This window comes from Spermophilus citellus, assembly GCF_964194105.1.
Source record: "Spermophilus citellus genome assembly, chromosome: 9".
NCBI lineage: Eukaryota > Metazoa > Chordata > Mammalia > Rodentia > Sciuridae > Spermophilus > Spermophilus citellus.
In genome coordinates, this window is record NC_138191.1 from 86,394,764 (window position 1) to 86,416,043 (window position 21,280).

General features: G+C 42.2%; 2 protein-coding genes across 6 annotated transcripts in view; one reads left to right on the forward strand and one right to left on the reverse strand.

The window, feature by feature from the left end:
- Positions 1-15,946, forward strand: part of JAK1 (Janus kinase 1) — a 139,504-nt gene extending 123,558 nt beyond the window's left edge. For both annotated transcript variants that reach the window (XM_081306336.1, XM_081306337.1), the window contains exons 13-25: positions 2,088-2,231; positions 3,133-3,220; positions 4,449-4,576; positions 5,186-5,321; positions 7,085-7,236; positions 8,529-8,679; positions 8,823-8,917; positions 10,133-10,325; positions 11,043-11,167; positions 11,516-11,688; positions 13,082-13,199; positions 13,703-13,813; positions 14,482-15,946. In XM_081306336.1, the coding sequence (XP_081162462.1) occupies positions 2,088-2,231; positions 3,133-3,220; positions 4,449-4,576; positions 5,186-5,321; positions 7,085-7,236; positions 8,529-8,679; positions 8,823-8,917; positions 10,133-10,325; positions 11,043-11,167; positions 11,516-11,688; positions 13,082-13,199; positions 13,703-13,813; positions 14,482-14,586 (1,719 nt within the window). In that variant the 3' untranslated portion in view covers positions 14,587-15,946. The remainder of the gene's footprint in view (positions 1-2,087; positions 2,232-3,132; positions 3,221-4,448; positions 4,577-5,185; positions 5,322-7,084; positions 7,237-8,528; positions 8,680-8,822; positions 8,918-10,132; positions 10,326-11,042; positions 11,168-11,515; positions 11,689-13,081; positions 13,200-13,702; positions 13,814-14,481) is intronic.
- RAVER2 (ribonucleoprotein, PTB binding 2) overlaps positions 15,461-21,280 on the reverse strand; it is a 104,257-nt gene continuing 98,437 nt past the window's right edge. For all 4 annotated transcript variants that reach the window (XM_081306342.1, XM_081306340.1, XM_081306341.1 and 1 more), the window contains exon 12: positions 15,461-18,207. In XM_081306342.1, the coding sequence (XP_081162468.1) occupies positions 18,061-18,207 (147 nt within the window). In that variant the 3' untranslated portion in view covers positions 15,461-18,060. The remainder of the gene's footprint in view (positions 18,208-21,280) is intronic.

A 21,280-nucleotide genomic window follows, 5' to 3' on the forward strand; every position in this document is an offset into this window, starting at 1 on the left:
AAAGCAGAGCACATGCCAGCAGCCTTAGAGAGAAGGAATTAGTAACACTGTTAGTTAGTTTCTGGAAGAGACTAAAACCTTGGCAGGCAGGAGGACAAGTCATGGGCTCACTGCTGTGAAGGAACCTGGGGGAGGGTGGCAGACCTAGATTCATTTGTTAGTGAACCTTTTTAAGTGAATCCAGATTTCTTCACTGAAGGTCCACCAGTGTTGTTCTCTGTTCCTCTGGTGATGGTGGGAGCTGTGTCCTAAGATTAAAATCACCAGAGCTTTAGTTCTGTAGCCTATTTTCAGTCTAGAACTTGACACAGTACTTGGGGCCTGCCCTCTTTCACTGCCTTTGAGTCTCTGAGATGATAACTGTCATATTCCATGCCTTCTACATCCATTTAGCCAATAGTGACAAAGCATTTACACATGCCAGTCACTGCCCTCAGTAGACTTGCAGTCTAGCAAGAGGAGATGGACTTTTGTCTGCCTTAAGTGGATAATTATGAAGAGACAAATCTTAATGTAGTCAAGTACAGCAAAATATGGGAACATTACCTAGTACTGGGAGGATAGCATGTCCTCCTGGGGGAAGGAGCAGCAAAGAAGAGTCCTAGAGGATGAGCAGCAAGTAACTGTGCAGAGGTAGAAGGAACAGTGGAGGCGGATGCTGGAGTGGACATGCAGGGGCCTTTGTGGGTTGCTGAGGGATCCTGACAATATGGTGCCAAGACCTGGCCACTGAAATAAGTAACCCTTCTGAGTAAGAGCAATTATTCTAAAAGCATAGGGCTTTTACGGGATGTTCTGGGAATACAGCTTTCTATAACCTTGATGGATCACTTCATGACAGATGCAGCTTTAATGAATAGTCATAGGACCTTGCCAGATACAGCAGATAGTGTAGATATATGGCCATTCTGCTGTGACAGATGACAAATGGTAGTGTTTGTGATAATTAATATACATGGTCAACAATTTGTTTCTGGGGGGATAATTCCTTAGATATCTGCAACAATCCATTTTCTGCATTTTTAAGTAGTCCTAGGATCATAGAATAATACTGCTTTGATTTACAAGTTTTGTGGGGCTAATGTCGACAGCTCAATATTGCATAAGTTTCACGAATCACGCTTTGATTTCCAAATATTAAGAATTTTAAAAATCTCAAGTTGGAAGCTTAAACTGGAAGGATCCTTAGGTCATATGGTAAGGGTTTTGCACGAGTGATCTCATTTAATCCTCCTGCCACTCACTTGTCTTCTTTCATGTGTGAGGAAGCTGAGGGCCCATCCTTGTAGCAATACCTCCATCTTTACAGCTACTCCTCTGCTATGGGGTTGCTGGGCCAAATGCAGGCATAACTTGTATCACTACTTTTAGAGCTTAGTCTGCATGCCCATGTACACACACACTGGATAGGTGGATGGGAATGAATGCTTCCACTATGAGACATAGCAACCACTTAGCCTAGAAGGCTCCCAGGCAAAATACATTGGTCCAGTGATGGGTTTCTACCCCACACTTTATATCTAGTACTTTTTTTTGATTCTTAGAACAACCTTATCAGGTAAGAGCCATTTTTATCCCTATTTACAGAGAACAGGCAAGGTTACACATGGTGAAGGAATGATCCCGAGTTAACAGCTAATAAGCAGTAAAGCAAGGAGTTTCAAGTCCATTCACTTTGTCCCCCCGCCTGAGAGTGGAGGAGTAACCTAGTTGGGTCCTCCCTGTGTTTGTTGTAGAGCCCTAAGGTAGGACAGATATGGCTGACTGTTGATGAGATCTTGCAGTTTAGTGATAGGTCAGGATTGGTTTTAGCCACTGGCTAGTCTTCAAGGTAGAAAGCAAGAAGATGTTAGGGAATATGGGGACTCTTTGGGGACCCAGGAACTGCCAAACTGTATTTGGCCAAGCTGCTTTTTGTTTCCTCTGGGGACCTGATGGGGACAAACCTCCAGAAGCTGTGAGTTTTGGGGCTTTTTTTTTTTTGCCTTTGCCCCATCCTGTCCATGTTGAGTTCTCTACATTCTTCCCTAAATCTGGACCCATGCAACTATGAGAGCTGTCACCTAACCTTCTGCTTCCTTCATCAGGGTGATCACCTTGGCAGAGGCACAAGAACACACATCTACTCTGGGACCTTGGTGGATTACAAGGACGATGAAGGGGCTGCTGAAGAGAAGAGAATAAAAGTGATCCTCAAAGTCTTAGACCCCAGCCACAGGGACATTTCTCTGGCAAGTGCTTCCCCTATTTCTCGGGAAAGTGCGGTGGGTTGAGAAGAATCTTTGCCCTTGGTTTGGGCTAGTGGTTCTCACACTTGTCTTTCAGTCAGAATTCCTCTCTTTAATACAGACTCAGACCTTGTGTGTAGAATAAGTGATGGAGGGTCGAAGATGAGGTGGGTTGGGCAGCCCCTCACACTTGGCCTGTCCCCTCGCTTCCCTCCCCACTACTAGGCCTGTGTGCAGTACTGTAGAGTTCTGGGACAAGCTGAGTGGTCTCAGAGTTCCTAATATAGCCCAAGGCTCCCATTGGAAAACAAATCTCAGAGGATTCATATGACTTACCCAGGATGTCACAGGATCTAGGATGTTGGAGGGAAATAGCCAAATTGGGAGTGGAGATTTGCTATCTTGGTTTCCCTTTTATTTGTCTTTATTTTTTTAAATATTTTTCAGTTATAGGTGGACACAATGTCTTCATTTTACTTTATGTGGTGCTGAGGATTGAACTCAGTGCCTCATGCATGCTAGGCAAGCGCTGTACCTCTGAGCCACAACCACAGCCCTCCCTTTTATTCTAATGTAGTGTTAAACATTGTTTTCCCTAAAAGGACCAGAGGTAGGCAAGAGTATCTGATGGGAAGACTGTCAGCTTGACCCAACAACCTTGCTGTGCAACCTGTTGGATTTTCTAAGTAAATCCCATATCCTAGCCAGATTGGCCTAGAGGTCAAGGCTTGATAATGCCTCTAATGAGTTAGGGCCAGGGGATCAGTTTTTAGGACCTGGGGTATTGTCAGTGGTGAGCTTTCCTGGCAGCGGGGGTGGGGTGGGGTGGGGGTGGGTGGTTCATGGGTTTTCCCCCAACAGTGGAGGCTGACCCCAGGTATTCTTTTGTCCCATTTTTCCTCAGGCCTTCTTTGAAGCAGCCAGCATGATGAGACAGGTCTCCCACAAACACATTGTGTACCTCTATGGCGTCTGTGTCCGAGATGTGGAAAGTGAGTGTGTCCCCTCACAGGCTGGCCCTGGCTGGGAGTGTGGGTACTGTAAAGACCCTGGAGGGTAGGGGTTGCTGATTCCTCCCTTATGGTACCCAGGATTCTTGCTTTTTGTCAATTGAAGAAATCAAGGTATTCAGCAAGCTATTTGTATAAGTTAATGGTGGTGCCTGTGGAACTAAAACCATTTTCAATCATTTCTTGAATACTTGCTTCTCATCACTCTGGGCCCACACTGTGCTAGACCAAGAGGTTGAGGTAAGATGAGGCCATCTCTCTGAAAGAGTAGTAATAATTGGGGTGGTGAAAGCAGAGTGTAAGCCCAAGCAGCTGGATGGCCTGTTGAGACTGGCTGCCTTTAACCACCAACAGTTATACCTTCTTTTGATGGCAGGCTGTAGAGGGGTGGGTCTTCAGCCACTGCTATTCACCTGTCTTGGGGCTGAAGCCTCCAGAAACAGATGGCATCTGCCTGAATTTCTGACATAAATTTGGAAGAACTTTCATTTAACCACGAGCATATTGCCATGGAATGCAGTAGTGTGGGCTGTTCTTACATGAGTTCTGCTGAGAGGGACCTTTTGTCACTCGAGTGACCTGACCTCTGTATGGCAGTGTGTGGTAAGAGTAGCAATAGGCTGGGCATGGTGGCACATGCTTATAATCCCAGGGGATTTGGAGGCTTAGACAGAAGGATTGTAAGTTCAAAGCTAGCCTTAGCAATTTAGCAAGGCCCTAAGCAACTCAGTGAGACCCTGTCTGTAAATAAAATACAATAAAGATCTGGGGATGTGGCTCAGTGGTTAAATGCCCTTGGGTTCAGTCACTGGCACCAAAAAACAAGTAGCAATAGTGGCAGCACTGTTCTCAGAGCCCTTGTTCTGTGTGGTCAGGTACTTAATCAAGGCTTTCCATACCTCATTACGTTTGGCCCTCCCCATTTACACCTCTTGTGAGGTGTAGGTATTGCTATCTCTGAATTTACAGATGAGGGATCTGAGACTCAAAGAGGTTGTCACTTGCTCAAGATCACCCAGATTAGTGGAAGAGCATGGGGTTGAACCCAGGTCTGTCCAACTCTGAAGTACTCTGTCACTTGTATCTCCCAAGGATATCTGTGTAAGTTGACACAGTACTGTCCATTAAAGTGGGCTCTTATAAGGGGATGAGGCAAAATACTGTCCTGGACAGACCTAAGTTCCAGATGTGGCTGTTTTCATACCTATAGATATCATGGTGGAAGAGTATGTGGAGGGGGGACCCCTGGATCTCTTTATGCATCGGAAAAGCGATGTCCTCACTACACCATGGAAATTCAAAGTTGCCAAACAGCTGGCCAGTGCCCTGAGTTACTTGGTAAGAATATTCTCATAATGTGGTACTCTCCAGCAGAAACCAGAATGCTCCTGTGGGGGTGGCAGGAAGCAGGTGCTGGTAAGCAAGTGGGAGACCCTGTGCTTGGGTTCCAGGCACCAGGGCTCTTTGGTTGAACACAGATGTGTCTGGTACTTAGTGAAGATAGTAACTTGAGCTGTTCTGCAGGCACTGAGGAATCCTGTTCCGAAGAAAATGGTATCGTGCCGGAGGTGTCTGACGCAGCATGCGGACTGGCTAGGAATAGTGCAGGGCTTGCTGAGGGAATGAGTGCAACTACTGGTATCCATCAGCGAGAACACTATTGGGTGCTATCCTGGATAGCTATTCCCGTTTTATAGATTTTAGTCACTTTAATCTTCACAAAGCCCTATGAGACATGCTCCACTATTATCTCCCTTTCACTGATGAGAAAACTGAAGTCAGGGAACATTATATGATGTGAAGAAGTGATGCAGATCATTGGTACAAAGGCTAGGCTGTGGAGCCTGGCTGTGGCTTGGAGCCAGAGATGATCTGATGGGCCATGGTTGGAAACAGGGAATATGGGGAGGAAAGATAAGCACCTTATCAAATGTCCCTATTTTATAGGAAGATAAAGACCTGGTCCATGGAAATGTGTGTACCAAAAATCTCCTTCTGGCCCGTGAGGGCATTGACAGTGAAATTGGCCCATTCATCAAGCTTAGTGACCCTGGAATCCCTGTCACTGTACTGTCAAGGCAAGGTGAGTTGTCCCCGCAACCCCACAGCCATTCACTCTAAGCCAGAGATCTAGCTGGCAGGGAGAAAGGTCTTGACTGGGTCAGGCCTTCCTTTAGAATGGGTCAGCAAACAGGTGTCTGGTGCTCCTTTCTCCTAGGCCCTGCATGGGAATATGGAGCCACAGGAGGGTGGTTCCTGATAGCCCAGCTGAGGCTGTCAGATCCCCATGGTAAAGGCCCCATGATCAAGGGACTGGGGTAGTACATGGGGCTATGGACTCCAGACAGTGGTCAGAGAGATGCCAGAGCAGAAATTAGGCCTTCTGGGTCCTTCTCCATATTCTTCTGGAACTCCACTGTAGCCAGCGAGCATTTTGGGGGGCACCCCAGCCTATTTTATCAAGTGATTGCTGTGGTCTCACATCCTTACTGTGAATTAGGTTGTGCAGAGTTGCAGTCTTTAAAGGAAAGGGCAGTCCCAGGAGCTGAGACTGAAACCTATGCCAAACAGGTCTTTCTGTGTATCCTAACCTGGTAGGCCACATGAGGGGACCAGTGTGTCCTAGGTCCTCGATCTGGTGTCCTCTAATGGCCTCTGCTACCTTTATCATTGATTTTGATCAACTCAGCATATTGAGTTTTGCTCTACGATTTAATCAAAGAGTAGACAAAATTTGGAGAAGATGGATGAAAAAACAATCCTTGCAAATGAGACTTGATCCTCTGCTCCTTGGAAGGGCATGGGAAAAACATCCTTTGGTACCTGTTGGATGCTTATCATGTGGCCATTGCCCAACAGTTCTGAGGCAGAGATACCCCTGGGGCTGGTAAGGGTGCTGTCCTCAAGGTCTAAGACACTGATGTTTCTTGAACAAGCAGAGTAGCCAGGGACCCAGTAGTGCCCATGAAATGCAGTAGGGACCCAGACCCGGGAGAAAGATCATCCAGCTGAAACAGAGTGATTCAAGGAGCTGATGAGATTTCATCTGGGTTTGCAGGTCAGCAAGGTAGCTAGAGCAAGGGACCAGAGGCACATCTTTTAAGGACACCAGGGGCACGTGCTGTGCCAGGAAGGACATGAGAGGGCTGTATGGTCAGTTGGGCCTGAGTGCTGGACTCAGGAGCCACCCTCCTTCCCAGGGCAGCTTGGAAGCTGCTCTGTACAGGCTACTAAGTTTGCTGATAGGCATTTTCATGGATGTGACAGGGGTCTCTGCTGAGATTTCTGTCTCTGACCTTGGTTAGAAGCCAGAAACAGGTCACAGAGATTGCCAAGAGAAAGGGATATGAGACTTCTTTGCCTCAGTCTTTTCTCATCCTTTCCCCAAATGAAGGAAAACCAACATAAAACATAACAACACAGCTGAGAAATGGTCTGTGGTATGTGCAAGCTGCTCTTTGTGTTGTCCTCATCTCTCTGCTGCCTTTTCTTTCCTGAACCTTTGTTCACGTGATCCCCTGATGCCACCAATCCCCAATGATGGCCTACCTGGGGAATGCTCTGCTAGTTCTGAGGCTAGGGCTTCCGAAGACTGACTGCCCATGACCCTCCTGGGGAGGATGTGATGAACGAAGCCATCTGCTGCTGGCCTGATCAGATTGATATATCAGAAGTGCCAGGGACAAGGCATGGAAGGCAGTGCATCTTACCAGCTCCCCCTAGGACTTGTGGCCAGTCAATGTTTGCCAGAAAGTTTTTCATTAACTCAGGTTCTTGCTGTTTTGACAATGTTTAGCTTTCCAGGTGATCCCAGAAGCTGATTTGTAAAGTCTTTTCTTTCTCTAGAGTGCATAGAACGAATCCCATGGATTGCTCCAGAGTGTGTTGAAGACTCCAAGAACCTGAGTGTGGCTGCTGACAAATGGAGCTTTGGTACCACACTCTGGGAAATCTGCTATAATGGCGAGATCCCCCTGAAAGATAAGACTCTGATTGAGGTAAGCAGTTGTTTCCCAGGGAATGTGGTAGGTGAGATTCACTAAACAGGGACTGCCCAGAAGTTAGGAAGCCTCATGCTATGGGAAGAGATGGACTTGAGTTGAGTCTTTCCAATAGACTTGCTGGCTATGTGATCTCACGAATGTAACTTCACTTCCCTAAGCCTCAGTTTCATCATCTATAAAATGGAGGTAAATAAAAATTATTTTGTGGGCTCCTTGTGAAGAGTAACAAAATATGTAGAGTGACAGACATACAATTAGTATTGAGAAGACTGTTAATGTATTATTTATCTGAGTTTTTAAGTGCCTGTTATTCAACAAAATGAACACACAAGTGTCTACTGAGTACCAGGTAAAGGATCCTAGGTGAAAGCTGGGGCTCACCATAAAGTAGACATGGGCCTTACCTTCCCTGGAGGATATTAGGAGGTGGAAGGGGAGTTAGGCTAAAATAAAGATACTAAGGTTCCACAGATGGTATCTAGCACCCTGGGGGAGTCTAGCTACAGGTTAGAAGCTGGAAGGCAGTGATTTCACTTTAATTTTTTAAAATGGCAGCAATAGTTTATTTCTGAATTTTAAAACAATAATATTTGAAGAAAATTTTGAAAACACTGGAAACAATTTTTTTTAAAAAGTCACCCATAAGATACCTGATCACTGTTAACACATTGACTTAGTCTTCCAGTCTATTCATATCATTTTTAAATAAAATTTGGTCACTGCTAGATATAGTTATATATTCCACATTTTAAATTTTAACATTGTGAGTACTTTCCTATTCAATTCAAAAGTCATAAATTTTTATAAATTTGAGTTAACTTGTTTTAACTCTAATTTACTTAACTAATTTTATATTTGACATTTTTGTTGTTTTCAAATTTCCAGTATTCTAATTCTGCAGGGAATACTTTTGTACATAAGTCTTTGCTCATATCCAGTTTATTTCTGAGTCATTCAATAATTGGAATTAATGATTCAGAGCTTGAAGAATCTGAAGGTTGAAATACAAATTGCCACACTGTATTCCAGAAAGGCTGCCTAACTTCACTGGAATGTAGTATCTAGGGATTGGGATGTATTGCCCTGTCTTCCTTGAATTTGGATTACTTTAGTATTAGGACTGAGACTTCCTCATGCTGGAATAAGGCCAGAGTAACACATATGTTTATAAAGTCCACCTTTCAGGAGAGATGCCAGGAATTAATTAAGGTAATTACTTCTCAGCTGAGATGACAGGGTTTGAGGGTGGTTCCTTAGTTTTTTCCAAGTGTCCCTCTTCTTTACAGAAAGAGAGATTCTATGAAAGCCGGTGCAGGCCAGTGACACCATCATGCAAGGAGCTGGCTGACCTTATGACCCGCTGCATGAACTATGACCCCAATCAGAGACCCTTCTTCCGAGCCATTATGAGGGACATTAACAAGCTCGAAGAGCAAAGTAAGATGTTGTCCGATGCTTAACTGGGATCATTCACAACCCTGGAGAGCAATTAGGGGAAGTGGGGAGATGAGTGGGAGCCCAGAAGCCACAATCCCTAACCATCAGTTACCTTTTTTAAAATTGGTTTTCTTTTCTATTAGATCCAGACATTGTTTCAGAAAAAAAACCAGCAACTGAGGTGGATCCCACACATTTTGAAAAGCGCTTCCTGAAGAGGATCCGTGACTTGGGAGAGGTAAGTTGCACCTGGTGCTTGCTGCTGCTCTGGCTGCAGCTCTGGCTGCATCTTCTGCTTGCACATCACCTCTCTGCATAAAGTCACCTCCTGTTCTCCCTTACTTTATAAGATAAAGAACATTTCTGCATTTTGGAGGCCACTTTTAGCATGCCCCACTTGACCCACACGCCTGCCAGGATGCACATTTCTGCCTGCATGTGTGACTATGCATATACACAGGATGCTGGTCTGCTCCCAGGAGAGACGAGTTTTCTCTGTGGAGCAGAGGGGATTTGATGCAGATATGGAGGAAATAGAAAAATCTCTGTTGCTGACTTTGGGGAATAAGTTCCCTGTGAAGCTCTTTAACCTGTTAAGTCCAAATTTTCAATTCTGTGAGCATAATAATTATTTCAAAGTTACCAAAAGTGGTATATTTGTTGCTTAAGTTTTTATAGGTGTTCCACATCTGGGACAATGAGACAAAATGGGTTAAATGAGGGATTGATGTACTACACAGAGTGCCAAAATAGACTCTCAAACTTTCTTCCTTTGGACCTTGAACGGGAGTTTCCAACAGTTAATATGATAAGGGAGGCTCCTGTGATCTATGTCTTTACACAGATCTTCTATTGTTAATTGAATGAAGAGTGGCATATCTTGAGTAGCCACTGTGTGCTATCATCTGTGCTGGGCAGTTTCACAAGCACAGTCCTCACAGCATCCCCCAGAATACTTGTTACTATTGTATACAGAAAGCACAGTAGGACTCAGGATGATTGTGTGGCAGGGCCAGCCAATGTCACCATTAGGTGGCTTGGCTGGGGTCTGATGCCATAGCTTCTGAAGATTCCTTGTGCACAGCTGCACTGTGGTGCCTGCCTGTAGAATGGGCTCTGGGTTCTCAGAGGACTCCACAGTTTTCTACAGGTCCAGATATGTCCTTCATCATTTTTTGGGTTACTTTTTCTTGGAAATTGGGATTGATGTGTGGGTTCATCAGTCACCTGTTACTTTGTCTTATTTCACTTACAGAGGAAGTGAGGCCAGGAGAGGAAAGGGGTTGTGGTAGGTGGTGGAATCCAGGTGAGAGCCTTTTATCAGCAGAGGTCTGACCAGCTATTGACCCCTGGCCTTCAGGGGAACAGCTATGAGGAGTAAGACTTATTTTCTAAGTGTGTTCCAGTACAGCCTGAGGCTTCTTATAATAGTACGTGCATTTTTTTTCTCTAGGGCCACTTTGGGAAGGTTGAGCTCTGCAGGTATGACCCAGAGGGGGACAACACAGGGGAGCAGGTAGCTGTCAAATCCTTGAAGCCTGAGAGTGGAGGTAACCACATTGCTGATCTGAAGAAGGAAATAGAAATCTTAAGGAATCTCTATCATGAGAACATCGTGAAGTACAAAGGAATCTGCACTGAAGATGGTATGTTGCACACAGTGGGGTCTGATTTAAAGACTAAGTGACTGTTATGGTCATAAGGCCAGTGCAAAGCAGGCAGGCCTCGGCCTCATCTAGGTCATCTGAACATACTGGCTGTGGCTTCCATAGGCTGGCAGGGCTTCCAGGTTGCATGCTGTCAAATCCCGTAGCAGCTTCTGGGGAAGTACACCGCCTCCCTCCCAGCCAAGGCATGGTTCCAGCCTCGTCTCTCCAAGGGTTCACACACTCATGCTGTGTACTAGACTGTACCTACCCAGATATCTACACTGATGCTATATGGAGTGAATGACCTTCCCACTCCCTTTCCCCATTCTTCTGATCCAGTCCCAGGCAGGGCATCTTGTTCTATGCTTATCTAAGTCAAGATGACAAATGGTACTCAATGGTAGTAGTGTTTACTAATACTTGTATCTTATTTGTCAGCCAGTATTCCACTGAGGTATATCCTTTAAAGCTACTAGTGAAAGAACGTGGCTAGTGGATTACAGAGTACTCAGGCTGTTATCCTAGCGATGCTTGTGGCTGAGGTAGGAACCTAAGTGTTAAGATTTTTTCTCTGTTGAGGGTCCTGCAATGCAGAGGTTAGGAGTTGGTATGTGCTCGGGGAATAAAGAAGGAGCCATGGCAAGTCCTCTGACTCCATGTCCCGTGTTCTTTCCTCTTTGGCAGCCTCATACTGATGTTTTTTTCTCCCAACAGGAGGAAATGGTATCAAGCTCATCATGGAGTTTCTGCCTTCTGGAAGCCTTAAGGAATATCTTCCAAAGAATAAGAACAAAATTAACCTTAAACAGCAGCTAAAATATGCTGTTCAGATTTGTAAGGTAAAAAAAGAAAGCATGTTTAAAAAAAAAAAAGGCATTCTTCCCTAGTAAATTTTTTTGTAATTTAATTTTAAGACAAGTGGGAAACTTTGTAATAATTATACTGAGTTATTTTCCTCTGTATTATTGGGATGAGAAATGAGCTTTTACTCTGAAAGTGAACAGATGTATTAAGTGTGACTGCTTGAATGTGAATTTCTTTGAGTCAGTTGATCTTACTATTTTTGCTTAAAAATATAAATCAAAAAATTGTTATGTGAATGAAATGACATTTCTTTTTCTTATGAAGTTATACAAAATCCATCTGAATGATTTTAACAACGTGTTTTATCTTTATTTCTCTACTAGGGAATGGACTATTTGGGTTCTCGGCAATATGTTCACCGGGACTTAGCAGCAAGAAATGTCCTTGTTGAGAGTGAACACCAAGTGAAAATTGGAGACTTTGGTTTAACCAAAGCAATTGAAACTGATAAGGAGTACTACACCGTCAAGGATGACCGGGACAGCCCTGTGTTTTGGTAACTGAGTCAGACAATTAGAGTGCAGTAGTGATGCAGGGTTTACACCAATTTAAGTTCTTTCTGGCTATGCTAATGCCTCATTCCTCTGGCCTGAATCAAGAGAGGATTAGAACAGTTAGAGTTGATTTATATTTACCTTCAAGAAACACCAGTCAGGCTGAAAAGCAGCCTGTGCAAATGCCTGAGCTTGGATGGCACCATCTTCCAAGGAATGGGAGCCGTCTCCTTACCAGCTCAGCATTTCCGGCTCCCATCTGCACAGTTCTCACAACTATGAGCAGGTGGAGGGATGCCTGGAGGGCAGGTGGGAAGAAGGGACAAGATGTGACAAGGTGGGCATCGAGTAGTCAGGGAAATCCTGGACAGAGCAAGTGATGGGAGGGATGCTTGACCATCTCTCATGAGGCACCAGTCATCCTGGTTAGAAGGCCATATACTGACCACAGCCCCCCTCAGTTGCTTTGATCTCTATACCATCCCCTGTAAGACTGATCAACACTCAGGTATGCTGCACAGATACAGGCAGACCTCTCACACCTGCAAAACCTGAACCTTTGCTCACTGATACAAAACAGTATGTCTCAGGGCCCACCCTTCATGCCAGAGATTTGGAGACCAAGCAGATAGGTACAGAGTGAGGCAGCCAATGTGAAGGAACAGTTAGCACAGAGGGGTTCCAGCTTGGTTTTCTGGAAGTCTTGAGTGTTTAGATGAAGGGGGCATGTGTGACTAACAGGAATGAGAGAGTACCTGAGATAAACTCAGCATGGGTAAACATGAAGGGGCAGGAGGTTTTCAGAGGGTGGCTAAGTCAGAGCTCTGGAAAGGGAGTTCTACAGCAAACACTCCATTCCTAGAGCAGTGGGATACCACTGTAGGATTGAAGGATACAAATTATTTTTTAAGAAGATAACCATGGAGGAAAGCAAGATTGGAGCCAGGGAGTCTGATTTAGCCATAGTGAACTAGGACAGTGATCAAGATAGTGAGAATTAAGTAGATTTGAAGAGTGTTTAGGAAATTAGATACAGAATGCCTTAATATCTGGCTTGGGCAATTGGGTGTCATTCACCAAAACAGATAACATTGGAAGAGGATAGGCTGGTGAGGTCCCTGCTGATCTAGGAGCCTGTAGGAATCAAACCTGGGGCTTGTTTTCTTGTGACCTCCTCCTCTACAGGAAGTACATGGGTCGGACACAAAGAGTGCAGACTAGTCTTATTTGGGGGCAAATACATGCTACTAAGAACCTGTAAAGTATAGTAGCACATATGTACATAATACATACTAGATGCCTGTAAGGATTGAAGAGGTGACTTTTATGAGCTAATCTGTAATTTTTGTTGAAGTAGCTCTGCCATGAATTGAAAGCTCACATTCTTTATTTCAGGTACGCTCCAGAATGTTTAATTCAGTGTAAATTTTATATTGCCTCTGATGTCTGGTCTTTTGGAGTGACTCTGCATGAGCTGCTTACTTACTGTGATTCAGAGTCTAGTCCAATGGCTGTAAGTCTTAACTTTTCTCTTCATCTGAATACAGAACCCAACTAAAATATGTCCATGCCTGTGCTTTGTAAGTTTTGCTTTTAAATGGAATTAAGTCAGTATACTATATTGGAAAGATAAAAGTCCACTTTTCTATCTTACTTGGTTTGTTACTTATCTGTGAGTCTCTCAAGTTTGGGTTTCATAAGGAACTCAAAGTTATACTGGATGATCCGACTTTCCAGGGTCTGTCTTATCTGTGAGAGTTTGTGCCTTGTTAATTTCTAAATGCGATCATCTTCATGAAACAGCCTCCTTGGCTAGCAGAATCTAAGACACTGATTCCAGATTAACTGTTGAGAGCTAGTAAGGATTTTGGATTTTTACTTAACATTGCTTAAGGAGAAAAACATTTTTATTGTTACTTTAATTTCCAGTTAATTCTAGAAGTTGTACTTTAATCTGCTTAATTTTTATACGAGTGTATGCAAAGTAAACATTTTGTTTGGTTTTATTTTACATAGTTGTTCCTGAAAATGATAGGCCCAACTCAAGGCCAGATGACGGTAACAAGACTTGTGAACACGCTGAAAGAAGGAAAACGTTTACCATGCCCGCCTAACTGTCCTGATAAGGTATTTATCTTTCCATAGCTCAAGATATCCAGCAAGGAAGTGAGGAGATGGAGTAGAAACCACCTGTAAAATAGTTTTCTGAGTCTGAGACATCTAAGGAATCATCTTTGGTGTGGATGATAGTAATGTTCAATGCAAGTACTCTCTCCAGAAAGAGGCTCCTTTCCATGCTTGTCCACCCCCCCCCTCCAAGGAAGTTTTGGTGTAGCCTTATTATGAAAAATATATATAATTGTACTTTTGTGTGTAATTTTATCCCACTTAATAACAGCATTTATAATGTTTATTCTGTTTTTAATACTCTAAAATTAATTGAGGCTTTCAGTCTCAACTCCTTAGACCACTTAGATACAGTGGATAGAATAAGTCCAAGAGTGAGGTGGCCAGTGGCAAGACGGAGTCTAAACATAAGGGTTGGTAGTGACATGGACTCTGCTGAAGGGCAGTCAGCCATGAGCTTCTCAGATGTTAGTACCATTTATGAACTGCAGTTATGAATATTTCCTATATTTTAAATAATTGAAATTTTTTTTACTCTTAAGAAAATAATTTCCTTATAGTTCCAAAATTATTTCCTTATGTTTGATATTTCTATAATTTTTTTGAAAAGCTTCCAAACATAACAATATTTTTACTATGACTACAGTTCTTGTTTTTACTTTTTATAGGTTTATCAACTTATGAGAAAATGCTGGGAATTACAACCATCCAATCGGACAACCTTTCAGAGCCTTATTGAAGGATTTGAAGCACTTTTAAAATACGAAGCATGAATATCATCTAAATTCCACTGTTTGTTGATAAAGTAATCCTCCCCCAAAAAATACCCAAGCCATTTTTTAAAAAATTTTTTATGGAAAAAGTTTGTGTTCTAACAAAATATAGTCAACAAGTCCTTGAGCACGTGCACATGTGTATAGCACACTGTGGTGCTCAGCATGGATAAAAACTTCTTTTCAATTCAGCCTCTCTCAAACTTAGTGACAAATGACAACAAAGATACCTAGAAAGCACTTAAGCACTCCTCCCTTTGGAAAGAATGTCCCACTCACTGTTTCATCTAGCTAGTTTACTGTCATAATTACATACCAAAATGGGATTTGTGAAAATAAGAGGAACTGACCAAAGTGATATCTCAAGATGATTGCTGTTCCCAGCTGCCAGCTGATCTGAAATGTCTTTCTGGCACATTAATCTTTGACAAAAATTGATGGACTTAGGTGATACTCTTAACATACCCTCAGATTTCAATATCCAGACAGTGATAGACCAAGCATTCTTAAAATAGTAGATACCAGTTAGTATACTATTGTTTCCTTACCAAAAAAAAAGAGTAGGTATTCCTGTCACCAGTAAGACTGAAATATCAAGCTGTTTTTTCAGTGGCTCAGTTGCTGGTCCCTTGATTGACTACTGGGTACCCATTGTTGAGCAACCTGGTTCTGCACAGGAGCCAGCGTGGAAATAGATACTCTGCTGCATGTTATTATTTCTTGAGAACTAAGCCTGGGCCAGTGCTTTCCTAAGCAGTCAACTTTTATCAGACAGACTTTGCAAACCTGGATGCTGTTAAACATGCTTTTAAGAAACATCAGCGCATATCCTTTTATAACTCTACCACTTTGGGGCAAGCTGTTCCAACATTGGTTTTGGATGCTGTATATGAACAGAATGTATACCACATACATTGCACTGTTCTTAAGAGTGTTTCTATACTTACCACCCATCTACAAGGGTCAATCACTATTGTGACCATCATCTTACGGTGCAAAACTTGAAAGAAAAGACCCGTCTAGAGGCACTCTGGAGTTCAGGATACATTTAGATGGTTTTCAGTTTGCTTGGAGGTAGCTGGGTAATTAAAAATGTTTGTGTCTGATTTAATGTGAAACATAAAGTTCTTTACGACCAAGAGTCTGAAAAACTTTTCTGTTAATGATGTCTAGTATTCTTCAGTATCTTACTTTTCATCTTTTGAGCCCAAAGAAAGTTCAGGATTGCTTTAGTGGCAACAATAAACTTGACATTTAAATTTGTTCAGTTGCCCTGTATCTCTGTGTCAAACCTGTGGCCGCTCTGTATGCACTTTGTTTACTCTTTATACAAATAAATGTACTAAAGACTTTACATGCATATGCGTTTTAATATTTTCATTTTTGAAGCATTTCAAACAATTCACTTACATAGAAAAATAACAGTATAGATTCTGAGGGGGGGAGGGTTGATAATGATTTAGTACTAACACCACTTGAGCTGCACTTCTGTTATGTCTGATGAAAACGGGCCACAGGCCAGTATGGATGGCAAATCTACATGTGCTGTGAGCCAAAACATTTTTTAGTTCTTCCAATCTGTGCCTCTTCTCACTTTGTAACTCATGTAAAATTCACTATCTTCCCTGTCTTCTGTTCTTAACTTCAATAGAAGTGTGACTAAGCGCTGAAGAGGCAAAATACAACAGGAAAATCAGAAGGAGACGTACAGGACATGGAGATGCCATTAGTCATCTGCCACATAACTGATGTAATCCTGATTGTGATTTATAGGTAGTATATTTCTTAGAAACTGTCTTAGTTTAACTTTCCAGCCATAATTTTCCAGCAGAAGCTAGTGAATACAATAAATTAGACCAAGTAAAATTCTTTACAAAGCATACAACATATGAACCAGTTCTAGACTTTATAATTAAAGCAAGATATCTATATCTTAGTCAAAAACAAGTTCTTCAAAAGACATATTTTAAGGATATGATCTGAAAGACTAAGATCCTTGAGATCTCAAATTCAATCAGTTATAGTCATAACAATGAACAGACTTAGAAATTTCTAAATGGCAAAAGGTTTCTCATGCATTTAATACCACAGTCTTCAGAAAATGGTGATGTCAAAAGTCACATTAATAAAGACAAAAATTCTTTTCAGAAGTATAGTTGATAAAATCGCTCATATTTTTCAGCATAATATACTACCAAAGAATGAGAGACAAACCAGAGAGTGAGGTATAGCTTATTAGCTCAAATGGTTATAAATACTATGTCCCCATAAGACTTTCAGAGTGCAGTATTGACTGCTTTACTCTATTGTGGAAATATAGGGCATTTGATGACAAAAATGACCCTGTCTAGTAATTAGATCATCACTAGTCTATGCTATGAAATGAGACACAGAAACCTATGTTCTTGCCACTTATAAGTCTATCTCATAGGTTAATGCTCTTTCTTTAGGCGAAATAAAAGGAATGGGGAATTAGTGCCATTGGGTCAGTGCCAGAAACACGGTGAAGGGCCTGACAGTAAATGTTTTAGGCTTTGCAGGCTGTATGGTCTCTGTTGAAGCTACTCAGTTCTACCAAGGTAACAAAAGTAGCTATAGATGATACGTGAATGAGTGAGTATGGCTGTGGTCCAATAAAATTTTGTAGACACTGATAATTGAATTTCATGTAGCAAGTTTTCATCCCCCACCTTCAAACACTTAAAAATGTAAAATGTCATTCTTAACCTTGCAGACAGCACAAAGATAGGTGGTGGACTGAATCTGGTCCTAGGGTAGTTTGCTAACCCCTGTGTTAGGTCACCAAAGTTTGCTTTTAATCTAAGCTATCTTCTGGTTTTTACAAAAGGTATAAATAGTAACAACACGTTAAAAGTCAAGCATCTGCAGTATTGTATGCCTTGGACTTCATTATCATTCTGTTGTTGGGTTTAATAGTGCATGGCTGGTGTGGGAGTGATAATGAAATTTGCATAAAGAGCGTCTTTATAGCATGGCCATCAGCACGTTTGGTACTTGCACCCTTGTAGTTCTAGGAAAAGTCCTAAAAATCTATAAATGAGATTACTTCTAGGGGAAGTAAATTAAAATGCACATTGGCATATAAGAAATTCATTCTAAGGCTAAGGAAACAAGATTGTTTCCCATTTATTGCTTTAGACTTTTATACGTGATGTGAAAATTATTCCCATTCCTCAAACAAGGAACGTTGAAACATGATTAGTTTCTCCAATGGACAGTAAGTTAATATCACGTTGATTAAGAAGTATTAATTCTAGTGGAAAATGTCCTCAATTGATGTCTCTTCTTATTGCTACCATTTTTTATTTGGCAATTCTGCCTGCTGCACAACACAGTTCCTTCTGGGAAATAATAAACCCGTATTTATAGGATATGGCTAGTTTGAATGAAGTTAAGGCAGCGATGAACAGCAGAGATACTGCAGAGAATCTCAGGAGGCTGTAAGGAGAAAACTTAGTATACTCGTTTCTTTTTTAAGTAGGTTTCCATGTAGTATGCTCCTGTGCCCTGAGAATGCTGGTCAACTAATTCTACTGCGCCACCTTCTGGAGCAGAGATGAGATAGGATGAGCCTCGCTTTTCATTTCTTAAAGAGGACACCTATAAGAAAGTAAAATCTCAATTAATATTAAAATGTATATTAAATTGGCTTATTAAGGATGTTTCTGAGAAAAACATTCTACTTCAAGTTGGTGCAAATACAGAATAGCAGGATAAATATCAAAGCCATCAAATATATATTTAAAAATATAAACCAGACACCATGTTGCATTCCTGTAATCCCAGCAATTTAGAGGAAGAGGGTAGGAGATCACAAGTTCAAGGCAACCATGGGCAACTTAGTGAGACACTGTCTCAAAAAAAAAAAAAAAAAAAAAAAACTGGGCTGGAGGTGGGGTGTGGGGCTTGCTGGTATAGCTTAGTAGCAGGGTACCCCTGGGTTAAATCCTCAGTACCAAACAAACAACAACAAAACACACAAACACTTCCTTAAAGTCTTTATATAAAAATCATCTGTGGAGGGCTGGGTTATTGCTTAGTGGTAGAACACTTGTCTAGCATGTGCAAGGCCCTGGGTTCTCTCTTTAGCACCATTAAAAAAAAAATCACCTGTGGAACTTTAGCTGAACACAAACCATCCCTCACCCTACCTCCAAGATGTGAGAGCAAGAAAAAAATTAAGAGCATTGTATCCTTCTTGTTGGTTATACACTAAGCCCCACTGATTTAGAACACCAATACTAAATATTGATATTCCTTTGAGGAAGGGCACTTGCTAAGGAATGGAGCCACAGATCAGATTAGATGTTAAGTCTGCCTAGTGAGAGAAGGAGGGGCAAAGAATACACTTGCAGATGTGAACGCTGGCAAATGATGTCAAGGAAAATAACATTCTAGAGAGGAACAGGCACTCAAATAAAAACTTTGGTGTCTCAAATAATCAGATTTCCAGGCTCTATCCAGAGATTCTACTCTGGGAATGGGTCAGGACCTGTGATCTGATCCCGAGTTTCTTCCTTTTAAAAACGGTATGATAAGCTTGTTGAAAAGAATAATGCAGGGGCTGGGGCTGGGGCTGAGTGGTAAAGCGCTTGCCTAGCATGTGCAGAGTGCTGGGTTCGATCCTCAGCACCACATAAAAATGAGTAAAATAAAGGCATTATGTCCAATTACAAGTAAAAACATTTTTTAAAAAAGAGAAAAGAATAATGTACAAGAACATGGAAAGCAGTGATAAGGCAAGCTTTCAGCTTCACATTATAATTAAAACTCAATTGCTTTTGAACCAACCGCAGTCAACAATTTTTAAAATTGAAGCCAACCTCAGAGGAACGAAGGATAAGTCTGTCACAACTCCCTGTAGACAGTGCAGCCAGTCTTCCATCACACTTGTCAAGGCAAGGGGTGACGGGACTAACAATTAGGGTGGCAGGGACTCCCTCTGTTTTGGCACATACTTCAATTCTGTGTGGTTTAATAATGCTATGGGACAACAATAGCCTTCACATAAACCTTGTTTTAAGGAATGGTTCACGAACTGAAGCACTAATTAACAAAGAATTTGGCTTTAACTTCCATCTGAAAGTTTTTCCTGGTAGTAAAGAAGCTCAGAGGTTTGCTCAGAAATCATTTGAGGGAGGGCAGTAGGTGGAGGCATAGATGAAATGAGACTGGCCATAAGTTGTCAGTTGTGGAAGCTGAAGTGATGGGGACCAGGGATTCAGCTCTGGAGGCTGCTTGGCTCACCCCTCTGGACTGACTTTGCCTCCCTCTCACTCTCTTCAGCTGCCTTCTCCACAGGCGCCCTCAGCCAGCTGGTGAACTCCCTGCATGCTGGACCCCGGCGACTACACCTGGCATTGCTTGGCTTCCAGTAGCAACACCTCTTACCAGCTTTCTTCATCTTATAAAGTCACGAGTCTGTCCTGAAAGTGAACTTTTCCAAAGCACACACCCCACTGGGTCTAGTGCTCTCCTGCCAGCTTGCTTCCCTTCCCTGGTTTTCCCTGCTAGGTGGTAATCTATGGATTCATGTCTTGGCATAAAGCAAAGAAACAGCCTGAACTTTCCTTGTTTTTTTTAATATTTATTTTTTAGTTATCGGAGGACACAACATCTTTGTTTTTGTATGTGGTGCTGAGGATCAAACCTGGGCCGCACGCATGCCAGGCGAGCATGCTACCGCTTGAGCCACATCCCCAGCCCCCTTGTTTTGTTTTCATTTTTAATTTTGTAGTACTGGGAACTGAACCACTAAGTTACCTTCCTCCTGACCCCCGACCCCCCGGTTCCTGCCTTTTTTTATTCTGAGACAGGATTTTGCTAAATTGTCCAGGCTATCCTTGAACTTGTGATCCTCATGCCTCAGCCTCTCAAGTAGCTGGGATTACAGTTGTGCAGCCTGAATTTTCCTTTCAAAACCATCCTTATTTTCAGGCACCAGATAGGACATTAGATTTTTTTTCATTCAAAAGATATCCCAGGGCTGGGGTTGTGGCTCAGGGGTAGAGTGCTTGCTTAGCATGCATGAGGCACTGGGTTTGATCCCTGGCACCACACAAAAATAAAACAAAGGTTTAAAAAAAAGGGAAAAAACAACAACAAAAAAGACATCCCAATGGCACCAGGCTACTCACAGTGAGAACCAACTGAGATCTAAAAGCAATAAAATACTTCATGGAGCAGCACAGAAAATTTAGGAAGAAAAGGAAGTGAAGATAGATGCCATTGTGGTCATACAATACTAGGAGAAAGATGATTCTAACACAGCCTATCAAAGACATCAAAGACATCTAGCATAGTATAAGAACCAGTGAATGGGCAATGACAGTAGTTAGGATTTTTGAAACAAAGCTCAGTGATATGGGAGAAATAAAATCCTAAGAACCAAGGTTTTTTTTTTTTTTAAAAAAAAAAAAGGAAAAATAAGCCAGGTACAGAGTCACATGCCCATCATCCCAGCAACTAGAGAGGCTGAGGCAGGAGGATTGCAAGTTTAAGGCCAGACTCACCAACTTAGAAAGGCCCTAAGCAACCTACCATATCTTGTCTCAAAATCAAAAGGAATGGAGATGTACTCAGTGGAAGTGCCTATGGGTTCAATCCCTAGAGAAAGGAAGGAAGGGAGGGAGGGAAGAAAGAAGGAAAGAAAGAAAGAATAGCCACAAAAGAG